The sequence below is a fragment of the Gymnodraco acuticeps genome, unplaced genomic scaffold (assembly GCF_902827175.1).
Source record: "Gymnodraco acuticeps unplaced genomic scaffold, fGymAcu1.1, whole genome shotgun sequence".
NCBI lineage: Eukaryota > Metazoa > Chordata > Actinopteri > Perciformes > Bathydraconidae > Gymnodraco > Gymnodraco acuticeps.
The window spans coordinates 12,974,888-12,986,993 of record NW_022990238.1 but is presented as its reverse complement, the minus strand read 5'-3'; the positions used below and the strand labels follow the sequence as shown (position 1 = coordinate 12,986,993).

At 40.1% G+C, this 12,106-nt stretch overlaps 2 protein-coding genes across 3 annotated transcripts; one reads left to right on the top strand and one right to left on the bottom strand.

Moving 5' to 3' along the window:
• The first annotated feature begins 237 nt into the window (after nt 1-237).
• Nucleotides 238-6,804, top strand: eif3d (eukaryotic translation initiation factor 3, subunit D). 2 transcript variants are annotated; one of them, XM_034219654.1, is made up of 16 exons: nt 238-369; nt 1,394-1,519; nt 1,604-1,649; nt 1,768-1,904; nt 2,009-2,094; nt 2,179-2,251; nt 2,552-2,667; nt 3,048-3,180; nt 3,270-3,417; nt 3,953-4,083; nt 4,472-4,557; nt 4,645-4,774; nt 5,208-5,350; nt 5,774-5,966; nt 6,167-6,260; nt 6,696-6,804. In XM_034219654.1, the coding sequence occupies exons 2-16, from the start codon at nt 1,397-1,399 to the stop codon at nt 6,707-6,709; spliced, it is 1,653 nt and encodes a 550-aa protein (XP_034075545.1). In that variant the 5' UTR covers nt 238-369; nt 1,394-1,396; the 3' UTR covers nt 6,710-6,804. The 2 variants fall into 2 exon arrangements, with proteins under 2 accessions (XP_034075545.1, XP_034075544.1); XM_034219653.1 differs by having other exon boundaries at nt 244-369; nt 1,368-1,519.
• Nucleotides 6,805-8,263: 1,459 nt separating this feature from the next.
• On the bottom strand, nt 8,264-11,738 carry sult3st1 (sulfotransferase family 3, cytosolic sulfotransferase 1). Its single transcript, XM_034219655.1, has 6 exons — nt 11,460-11,738; nt 11,155-11,360; nt 10,464-10,590; nt 9,585-9,679; nt 9,260-9,431; nt 8,264-8,708 (listed from the first exon to the last, which is right to left on the bottom strand). Exons 1-6 carry the CDS (start codon nt 11,599-11,601, stop codon nt 8,599-8,601), a joined length of 852 nt encoding a protein of 283 aa, XP_034075546.1. The 5' UTR covers nt 11,602-11,738; the 3' UTR covers nt 8,264-8,598.
• Between the last annotated feature and the right edge of the window lie 368 nt (nt 11,739-12,106).

Here is a 12,106-nt window from a genome sequence, read left to right as displayed (position 1 = left end):
CATGTTTCTTGTAGGGATATACAAAATAGCTAATGATTTGTAAAAATAACTGGTTAGTACATTTATAAAAGTCCATTTGCTACAGGTTTGTTTCCCTTGTTGTAGCAGTAAGAGACAGTATATCAACACGTCTTTCAGTCTTTTGAATTCAGGGTAATTTTTTACACCAATATGTTACGTTTTTGTCAACGTATAATATCATTATAATCAGCATTACGACTGCTGCACTCGTAACACCACAGGAAGTAGCAGCCAGTTTCTGCTTTACGGCAATTTGCTACTTCCTTTCACACCGGCGCTCCGTCGGGCATTTACACCGTTTGAGAACCGGCTGGATTAAAAGTCCGATTGGGTGTAACATCATTAACGGTATGATTACAGTAAAACATTATCACACAGTTTAGAAACGAACGTTTTCAGTCGTGTTTTAAGATAAACCCTTGCTGTCGCTTTTTATTTGTTTAGGGCCTGAACACACCCTTAGCTTAGCATAGTTAGCGGCCACCTGGCGATATGACTAGCATGTAGCTCCGTTAGCTCACCGAATAATGGGTTAGTGGAAATAAGAACCTTTATCAGAAGAAAGTTTGGGTTTCATTCTTTGATAATTCAATGAGTTATTTCCCTGAAATGTGCCTCGTCCTTCAATCGAAATGTTTCATATAACCAATATATATACCATGTTATTTGTTATCAATGTTACGCTTCAAGTTAAGCTAATGCTAAGATAATGTTAGCTAACGTTGCCAGATGTCAGCTGATCGATAAAATATGCTGCTACAAATGTACAAAATAAAAATGGTGGAAGTAATGAGGTACACTGTTACTGTTACTGTACTTAAGTACACTGTTGAGATGCTTGTACTTGTCTCCAATATACACATTGGGGCCTCTGTGATATTATTAGAAAAACCTTCATACTGATAAACGCAAAAAATGTACATTTTATCGAACAATAAACATTCTATTTATGCTCTAAATGCTATTATCTTTTTTATTTTGGTGTATTATCTTGTGGTTTTGTCATTGGTGCCACTTTTAGCTATAGGTAAAATGTGATAAACACAATAGATTATATTAACAATGACTAAGTAATGATTGAAACGTAATCAGCACCATTACCTATAGAGGAAACTGTTGAAGCTTAAGGTGCCCGTTTGATAAATATAAGTTTCCTGTCTAACAGGTTGTTGATGGCTCAATGAGGACTAGCCCACTGCGCAAGCTGATCAGTGCCTATGTGTTTTAGTGCATTGCTGGAGAAACCTGTGCTGCTCATTTCCTGAGACCCTGTGCTTGTTAACACTTTGATGCTATGTATTGTATTTATTTATCTGGCCATCATTTAATGAAACTATGGTTCACAGAAATGTCTTCTCCACTCCGACTTCAGGTCATGGCGAAGTTCAACGCCCCCGTGATCCAGGACAATCCGTCCGGATGGGGTCCCTGTGCGGTCCCAGATAAATTTAAAGACATGCCCTACCAGCCTTTCAGCAAAGGAGACCGTCTCGGAAAGGTTAGTTTTTAACATCAAAGAAAGTGTTTCACTCTAAGAAGCAGGTTGTGTTCAGTTTCCTCACAATGCATTTCTCTCGGTCAGGTTGCTGACTGGACTGGAGCCACTTATCAAGACAAGAGATACACAAGTGAGTAAAACTGCTGTCCCGCCAAATGTACCTCCACCTAACTTTCAATAAAGTGTCTTTCACTTCAGATGTTAGGAAAAACAAAAGTTGATTTCTCATGTATATATATGTTCTTCAGATAAGTATTCCTCTCAGTTTGGAGGCGGTAGTCAGTACGCCTACTTTCATGAGGAGGACGAGACGAGCTTCCAGCTGGTGGACACGGCCAAGACGCAGAAGACCGCCTACCAGAGGAACCGCATGAGGTTTGCTCAGGTAAACCAGACCGCAGAAACATTGAATGTTGCCTCATGTATTAAAATGTAAAGGTTGTGAATTATATTTGAACCGGCCCATAACATGTCTTTTTGTGTCAACAGAGGAATATGCGCAGGGAGAAAGATCGCAGGAACATGACTCAGTTCAACATGCAAACACTCCCCAAGAGCGCCAAGCAAAAGGAGAGGTGAGAAATGTACAATGTTAGCTGATGTTATTGTTGGAAGAATGATCCCATTATGGTATTAACCTCCCATTTGTTTTATTGCAGGGATCGTATGCGCCTGCAGAAGAAGTTCCAGAAGCAGTTTGGTGTCCGTCAGAAGTGGGACCAGAAATCCCAGGTTTCCATCGGTTATTCCAATTTGTTACTGCATTAGAGCTGCGAGCGCTACTCATCGGTCGATTAGTCGTTTGATCATTTCTCAGCCTTTATTTTAATAGTGTGAATCGTTCTTTTTGGTGTCAAATTGTTGATGGCAGAACATTTACTTCATTTCTTTGATACATTTTGAGGAGGCAACGCCTATTGATCCTTCTGTGTAGGGCTTTGTCAACATGGGTGTTAACATTTGTTCTTCCCATACCACCTTCCCCCCCCTCTCGTTTCTTCCTCCTCTGTGCACATACACTTTGAGGCCCAGCTGAAGCCCCGAGACTCCTCTGTGGAGGTGAGGAGCGACTGGGAGGTGAAGGAGGAGATGGACTTCCCCCGACTGATGAAGATGAGATACAACGAGGTGGCTGACCCCGAGGACATGTAAGTCTTCTTTTTTGCACTTTTGATTCTATTTCAACACATTTTCTCTGCAGATAAAAATTGGGTGGAGTATTTTACAATTTGTAGAATTCCAGTGGTAAGATTGTTTTCTGACTTCTGTTGTGATAAGCTTTTCAAAAACATACATTTCCCTCTGGTCAAAAACTATTGTCCAATTGCTGCACACAGAGGCTCATTTACAGGAGTAACGCAAATAACACACTGTTTTGCCCTGAGATTGTCTGCTAGCATTACAAAATGTTTTACGGAAAAAATAACCTAATCTGATGAATCCATTTATTTACATTTAGGATTTTGTTTAAAGATTTAAAAAATCTTTTTTGAGGTGATATGACAGACACACCATTTTTTTGTTGCAGTGAGTGCTGCGGGGCGTTGGAGCACTACGATAAGGCCTTTGACCGGATCACCACCCGCAATGAGAAGCAGCTGAAAAGCATCAAGAGGATCTTCCACACCGTCACCACCACTGATGATCCCGTCATCCGCAAGGTGCGCACATTTGACCATTATCAGCTGATACAGTAAACAAACAGTGCTTTTCTTTTACGTCAACATACATTCTCCTGTTCTCCTTCTAGCTGGCTAAGACTCAGGGTAATGTGTTTGCCACCGACGCCATCTTGGCGACCTTGATGTGCTGCACACGCTCTGTCAACTCCTGGGACATCATCGTGCAGAGAGTGGGCAACAAGCTGTTCTTTGACAAGAGAGACAACTCTGACTTTGGTGAGAGGTCTACTGACACCGGGGCTTTCACAAAGATATCTCAATTTACTCTTGACAGATTTGGTTACTTTTCAGATGACAGTTTTTCCTCTCCTTACTGTCCAGTAAAGATAACTTAGTCCAGATGTGTAAACTTAAGAATACTTTAAAAAGCTGTTTAGATCAGCTGTGAGTTGTATGGCCACAAAGCTGAGCATGGGGCAGTTTCTTCTGAAAATACATCAACAGTTTACTTCTAACAAATAAGGGGTCAAATAACATGATGAAACACACAGGAAGCTTTTAGTCCACAATCATTACGTTCACTTAAAGTACTAAAACTACACTTTTATGCACATTTTTTTAATACCTTTTTTCATAATTTGAATACGTTTGCTAATAATACTTGCATACTTTTAAGACCAAATGTCTTGCCGGAGTTTTACTTGTAGTAGAGTAATTTTACCGTTTTGTATTAGTACTTTGTAATGAGGCGAAGGATCTGAATACTTCTTTCTGTACTGTATTTTAACCTGCCTGTAACCGCTGCTCTCAGATCTGCTCACCGTGAGTGAGACGGCCAATGAGCCGCCGCAGGACGAGGGAAACTCCTTCAACTCTCCTCGTAACCTGGCCATGGAGGCCACGTACATCAACCACAACTTCAGCCAGCAGTGTTTACGCATGGTGAGAACAATGTAAAGCCATTACCAGAGTCTCTGCTAAGCTAGTCAAATCCTTCTGTCTGCAGTGAGAGGTTTCTATACAGCTATAAAGGGGAAATGAAAATGTGTAATGCATTTTAAAAAATGAGGATTAAAACATCAAACTGAGGTTCGAACACTAGCATTTATTGGGCTTTTGGGCTAATATACGTAAACTTGTTTTTGTTTGTTTCATTTCATTTAGTAGTTAAAATTGTACAAATTAAGTTATGTAAAAAGGTTAGGTGATATAAGTATAATAAGCATTTGGTCAGAATAAACCTGCCTTTGTTAATATTTAGATGTATTGTTTTGGAGTTGTATCCCTTAAAAAGACATAACTAAACTGGGTTCTGTTTTCATTTCTCCAGGGTGGAGAGAGGCACAAGTTTCCTAACCCCAACCCGTTTGTGGAGGAGGATACGGACAAGAGTGAGGTGGCCTCTGTTGCCTACAGGTATGAACGCAAGATAGATGAACTATGTTTACGTACACTATGTACACGTCATTGGACGTAATAACGGCTTCCTTTTTTGTTCTTTAGGTACCGTCACTGGAAGCTCGGGGAAGACATCGACCTGATCGTCCGCTGTGAGCACGACGGAGTGATGACCGGCGCCAACGGAGAAGTGTCCTTCCTCAACGTCAAGACCCTCAACGAGTGGGACTCCAGGGTAAGAGGCAGCGGGAGTTCTTTCAGGAGCAGAGGATTTGTTTGTCTCGACATGATTTAAGTCTTTTGCAAAGTCATGAGCTGCTTTTGGTTTAGTTTATTTCACAACAAACAAGTACCATATGAATTAGTAAGCAAGAGGCCAGTAAGTGCCAGGATGTCCGCACTGTTGGAGGACTTAATTACTGAGGACTGACTTATGATATACTTATAACAAATACAAACGGTTGCCACAATCTTGTGTAAAAAGACAATTAAGAAATAATCCAGCTGCTCTTTAGTGAAATAAGAAGTGTTTTTGTTATATTTATAATAAAGATACTTCCAAAACTTGTGTTAAGAAATGAAATCCTGACTCATCCTTTGAAGCAAGAGTATCAAGCATTAATGTCAGTTGAATTGTTGCTGATGTATCTGCTCCGTCTCGTCCTCAGAGCTGTAACGGGGTGGACTGGCGTCAGAAGCTGGACTCTCAGAGGGGAGCCGTGCTGGCCACTGAGCTGAAGAACAACAGCTACAAGCTGGCCCGCTGGACCTGCTGCGCCATGCTGGCCGGGTCCGAGTACCTCAAACTGGGGTGAGGAACACACACCATTCTATCCTACTGAATATATGGAGGAGTCTGTATGCATATCCTCCCTCTTGCCTCTTATGAACATTTCAATTTGCACATACAAAAATGTTCTAATCTTGAACTATCAAATGTTTTTATTGCGCTAAGCTGAGTAGGAAAGGTCGGTGCACGGATGAAAGCAATGTGACAAAGTGCAACGGAAACACATTTAGCAAATAAATGAAGAGCATCATTTATTTGTACGTTTTATTGTTATTAAATCAGAAAAACACTGCCTGAAACAAACCACTATACCTGTGCTTTGCGTCTATGATACAAACTAATGTCTTAGGGACTCAGTTAACTATATAGAGACAATAAGCCCAAGCTTCAGCAGACCATAGTGTGTGAGAGCGTGCACTGACTGCCTCCCTCTCTGTCCTTCAGGTACGTGTCTCGGTACCACGCTAAGGACTCGGCCCGTCACGTGGTGCTGGGAACGCAGCAGTTCAAGCCCAACGAGTTTGCCAGCCAGATCAATCTGAGCATGGAGAACGCCTGGGGCATCCTGCGCTGCGTCATCGATATCTGCCGCAAGCTGGACGAGGGCAAGTACCTCATCCTCAAGGACCCCAACAAGGTGAGCTACATCTCAAAGATTCATCAAAACATCCTGTTTTTTAAAATGATCGTTCACTGTTGAGCTATCCATCCATCCATCCATCTTCTCCCGCTTATCCGTGGTCGGGTCGCGGGGGTAGCAGTTCCAGCAGAGAGCCCCAAACTTTCTTTTCCCTGTTGAGCTAATGGGTCGATATTCTGTGTTTCTTCTGTTAACAGCAAGTGATTCGGGTGTACAGCCTGCCTGACGGGACCTTCAGCTCTGATGAGGAGGAGGAGGAGGAGGAAGATGAAGAGGATGAGGAGGAAGAAGGTGAGATTTAGTTGCTATTGCTACATTAGTGTCTCATGTTAAGTAGTTTATTTTACAGTTTGAGCTGCAGCAGGCTGATGGATTGTAATTCTGAAGTCAAATGCTAAATGTATTTGAAAAATGTAACCCTATGTAGTCAAATTGTTCCATCCTTCGGTCATAAACCTATTATAGAGATTGTGTAGAAGGGAACATTTTTATTTAATTCATTAATCTGGCCCTAGCTTTAATTATTTTCATATTTGTTTTGTATCTATAAAAGCTACTTGGAGTAAAATAAACCTGTTTTAGTACAATATCTGGTATGTTTTTCTCTTCCACAAAGCAGGTTTCCTCTTTCCAGATTACATCCAATCTGGATCTGCAGTAATCTGATCATTTATATAACTTGTTTTGTTTAATGATATTAAACTGTTTTATTTTCTCTTGTTCTAGATGAAGAGGTCTGAAGTGTGGTGTCGTCTACACAGTGACCGAAGCAATTCAACATCATACACAAACACAATTTAACCTTTGACATTCAATAAAGACAGATTGGCCAACACTTTGTTTCTTAGTGTTTTATTTTTCCAGTACAAATGTCCAAGAAGGGGTTATGAAGCATTATCGTGATGCATATCAATAATTACACATTAACATCTCCTCTCACACATCCCTGAAACTGGCCCTCCCGCTGTACTTCTCGGAGACTTCAACCTCCAGACAGGGAAGATAGACGAACTAACATCTCTGTTAACAGCCTTTGCTTTCTCACTGTCTCCGTCCCCACCGACTCATAAAGCTGGCAATGTCCTTGATCTCATATTCTCAAGGAACTGCGCTACTTCTAACCTCTCTGTAAACCCGCTCCACACATCCGATCACTTCTTCATTTCATTCTCTCTATCCCTTTCCAAACATAACAAACTAATCTCTTCTCATCCTGCACTTGTCCGCCGTAACCTTCGTTCCCTCTCCCCCTCTACCTTTGCCTCGTCGGTGCTCTCAGCCCTCCCTTCCTCGGACTCGTTCCAACTCCTGCCTCCAAACTCTGCTGCAGAAACTCTCCTCTCTACTCTCTCATCCTCTCTGGACTCTCTCTGTCCTCTCACATCTCGGCAGGCTCGTCAGTCCCCTCCTGCTCCCTGACTAAATGACGCACTGCGTGCTAATAGAACCGTCCTTAGGGCAGCAGAGCGGAAACGGTGGAAATCCAAACACCATGACGACCTCCTAACCTATCAGGCTCTCCTCTCCTCTTTCTCTGCTTCGATCTCTCAGGCAAAAAGCACTTTCTTTCAAGATAAGATCCAATCTTCCTATTCCAATCCCATTAAACAATTTTCCATCTTCTCCACCCTCTTGGACCCTCCCCAAAGCCCCTCCCCCCTCCTCACTTCTGTCAAGCGACTTTGTTAACCACTTTGAAAAAAAGGTTGATGATATTCGCTCTTCTTTTTCTGACTCACCTTTACTCACCGCTGGGTCACCAGACCCTCCTTTCACCCACACACTAACTCAGACTGCAAGGAATCTGGGTGTGACCCTAGATAACAACCTGTCCTTCACTGCAAACATCGCTGCTACAACCCGCTGCTGCAGATACACGCTTTACAACATCAGGAGGATGCTGACCCAGAAAGCCACGCAGGTTCTGGTCCAGGCTCTCGTCACCTCACGCCTAGACTACTGCAACTCCCTCCTGGCTGGTCTACCTGCATGTGCCATCCGACCTCTGCAGCTCATCCAGAATGCAGCGGCTCGTCTGGTCTTCAACCTTCCTAAATTCTCCCACACCACTCCGCTCCTCCGCTCCCTTCACTGGCTTCCGGTAACTGCTAGAATCCACTTCAAGACACTGGTACTTGCTTACCATGCTGCGAATGGATCTGGCCCTTCCTACATCCAGGACATGGTTAAACCGTACACCCCAGCGCGTGCACTACGCTCTGCATCAGCCAAACGACTCGCTGCACCCTCGCTGCGAGGGGGACCCAAGTTCCCATCAGCAAAAACAGGTAGGTTTGCTGTCCTGGCTCCAAAATGGTGGAATGAGCTCCCCATTGACATCAGGACAGCAGATAGCTTACACACCTTCCGGGGTCATATTAATCTTATTTTGCTTACTGATATAAAACTGTCTTCCTTTCTCTAATTCTAGATGAAGAGAACTGAAATGTGGTGTCGACTCCAACACTTTATTGCTGTTTTATTTTTCCAGTACAGAAGTCCAAGCAGGGGTTATAAAGCATTATTGTGACACATATCAACAGTTACACATTAACAACACCTGTCGAAGTTGTTATTATAATATACATTTTACAAGATATTGCAGAATTAAAAACCTCTGCAACTCTTCTTACTCCCAGATGAAGTTCAGAGACAAATCACTGAGTCTCTCCTGCAGCAGTTGATCCACTCTTTGACTCTGAGCGGCGCTTAAGGTGTTCTTCCAGTCACCGATCTTACCTGTAAAAAAAGAAAATACTTATAAAAAAATTATTATATCTGTCTGCACAAGAGCTGCAGTTACATTATAATCAATGCTGACATTTATCTTTTATTTATTTATTTACTTAAGAATTATTTTTGATATTCCTCTGCTTTATTTGAGAATTCCCGTTTTATTCTACACATACTTCACTACATTTTGGAGGCAAGTATTGACTTTATTAAAAACTCATAGGAAATAGCTACTTTATACAAATAAAAACACATCATTTGCCTATATAATATGATGCCGCACTGTACCTGAAATGGGCTCATACAATTACAATAATATAACATGTAAATGTTGGCGATTAAAACTAATCTATATTCTATAAGACTATGAAAATAGCCAATCTGAACACTGAGTACTTTTCTTTTGATACTTGAAGTACATTAATTTGATCCCCCTTATGTACTTCTAATTAAGTGACATTTTCAATTATTTGTAATGGAGTATTTTAGGATCATAGTATTTATATGTTTACTTTGAGTAAAGAGTCTATAACTTCTTCCATCACTGGTTACGTTACCTTTGCGCATGAAGTCTGCCTTCACCTTCTCTTGTGGCAGAAACTCGTAGTTTGCTCTCAAGTCTTTCTTCATGTTGTTGAAAGTAGACTTTTCCACAACTTTCTCAATATCAGCTTCACTCAGGTTCTTCCCTAAGAAAGTGCAGATCTTCGTCACTGCCGCCTTCAGATCCTTTAAGAGAAAAAACAAGTTAAAACGTTGACTAGTAATCTATTTCCATATTTTAAATTAACCGGATCTTTTATTTCATAAAACTAAAATGATTTGAAATGCATGTCTTCCTCCCACAAAAATACTTTACAATTACAGCAAAGACCATCGTACCAAAATCATGTCCTCATAGCTCAGGAAGAGGATGTCGTACTGGTCTCTTTTTAAATGCCACTCCCTGATGTGGTCAAACCAGGAAGATGCTCCCACTGTAAAATGGAGATGTACTTTAGATATCCCAGAAAGGTAATGTGCATTTCAAAGCATTAGCACATAATAAATAATTTCCCAATGAATGATAACAATTGTAAAACGAATGTTAAAAGACGTCATAGTATAGTTTGACATCAGAAAGGGATGACAACATGTTGTTGTATAGTATGTTTTAAAAATGGGTGTCATAGAAAAATCATATTATATTATAGCAAGAAAGTCATTAAAAAACATTGTTTAGTATGACATGAAAAAGTATTTAATAGAAAAATGTAATGTAAATAGTCACAATATAATATGCCATGAAAAAACTAAACAATAGCTCATTAAAAAATGTATAGTAAAGTTTAGTGAATTAATTTATTGCATGAAAATGTTATAAAATGTCATTATAAAGTATTCCATTAAAATGTTATCAATGAATTAAAGGGATTGTATTTCATAAAGGTTTCCAACCCATTAAAAGCAGTTGTTAAATATGTCACAAATGTATATAAATAGGCTATTATATAATATTTAATTTCTCTTAGTATGTTATAACATTTTGATTAAAATATCATCATAGTATAGTTTGTCTGCAAGCAAGACTTCTGTGTCTGCAGGTATTGTCAACATAATCTCAACAAGTGAAAACATATAAACCTTTTTTTTATTTAAGATTAAGGGTTCTTTCCAATCTTTCTCTCAAATTGTCATGATCACATGGTTTTAATTAGCATTTATCAGCCCGGGTCCCTTTCTGAACATCATCTTCCAGCCTCTGATGTGGAGGTGTCTTACCTTTGCCTGTCAGATACTGCTCAAAGAAGTCCTCAAAGCTTTTGGGAGTCTCCAGGTCGCTACAGTTAAGACAGAAGTGGTAATAAGAGACGATGTTGTCCTTTGGATTCCGCATCACGTAGATAATCTGACATTAAACAAAACATTAATCAGTCCACAATCAAACGACTATGTACTATTGTCCCCTCCAGATCTAACTCCATTGAAAAGATGCATGATTAAGTGATACCTTGGATTTTTGAAGTAATCGAAAAGGAAAATGTTAAAAAAGGAAAATGTTCAAGCATCCTTATTCTGACGTATATTTCAGAAAATATCTAGAATCTTTTTCCGGAACAAGTTTTTTCAGATTCATCTTATAACATTTTGTCTATATATCTTGCAAACTTCTTAGAAATATTTGATTACACTCTAATTTATTGTTCTGTCACTGAGTATACTAATGCAATGCTATACTAATGCAGTTCAGCATTTAGACAAAAGCGGAATTAGTCCCTTACATAACATGACCTACTCCGTTGCTGTATTTTTATGTTGGCCCTTATCAAACAGTTGGTGGCTGTTTTTAAAAAAAAATGTTCTCTATTAATACCTAGGATTGTTTTGTAAATGAGGTCCTTACCACAATCTTTTCAAATAAAAAAAAGGTTATACATTTTATTATTGTTTCGGCCCTCTATCAAATGCTGACCTTTGCCTTCTTGTCCTTTAGTCCTGGAGGTAAGAGAGTCGGGGTGAGGTGAGAGGCAAAGAGTCGTGGAGAGGGTCGAAGAGCGTAATCCTCTCTAGACTCCCTGTACTCCAGCCAGGGCATCTGCTCCAAGTTGTTTTGATATTTGTTCAGACCTCCTTCTAAGTCGCAGATGGAGATGATGATCTGTTGAGTCCATATAGTACCTGAAGGGGGGGTGCATCACACCTGATCAGTAAATCTGTTCCCAGCAATGCACACAACTGTAAATGCAAATTATGTCATGAAGAGTTCCTCTCACTCACCTGACTTTGGATAAGTGACGAGGAATATGTCACTATCTCTTATTTCAAAGCTCTGGAGGGAATCAATGTACTCTGGAGTTGTGAAATCGACAGCGAAGTTGTAGTTTTTATACCTGCAGAGATAGTCTGTGATCTGCTCCATGTTACTTCTGAATCACTCAGAACAGTGAGAGAAATGCTAGAGATCAGAGTAGAGCAGGACACCTGTTAGCTCTCAGGTAGATTAGCAGGACTCTGGACTTTGATTCGTGCATGTTATATAGCTGTTGGCTGGATGCCTGGATTACTGACGGCTTGGTGCACACTGCCACCAACTGTAAACTTGAAATATAACACACTGTTGAAGGTTAATATAAAAAAACCTGGAGTCATAATCTGTGAATACATTTAGCATGTTTTATGTTTAGTAGCAAAGTGTGTTTATATATTATGTAGAGAAGCTTATGTATTTAAGTCATACCTTCTTTTTAAAGATAATTGTACAAAACCACAGCTGTTAATAATATTTAATAAGATTACTTTTCATATTTTCAATGATTCATAGGCCTATAAATTGTCAATTTTAAAAGAAAAGCCCAGCCCAGGTTGTAATTTGTACATTTCTGTGTCACTTTAAAGCACTGTAATAACATAGCTCACAACTAGAC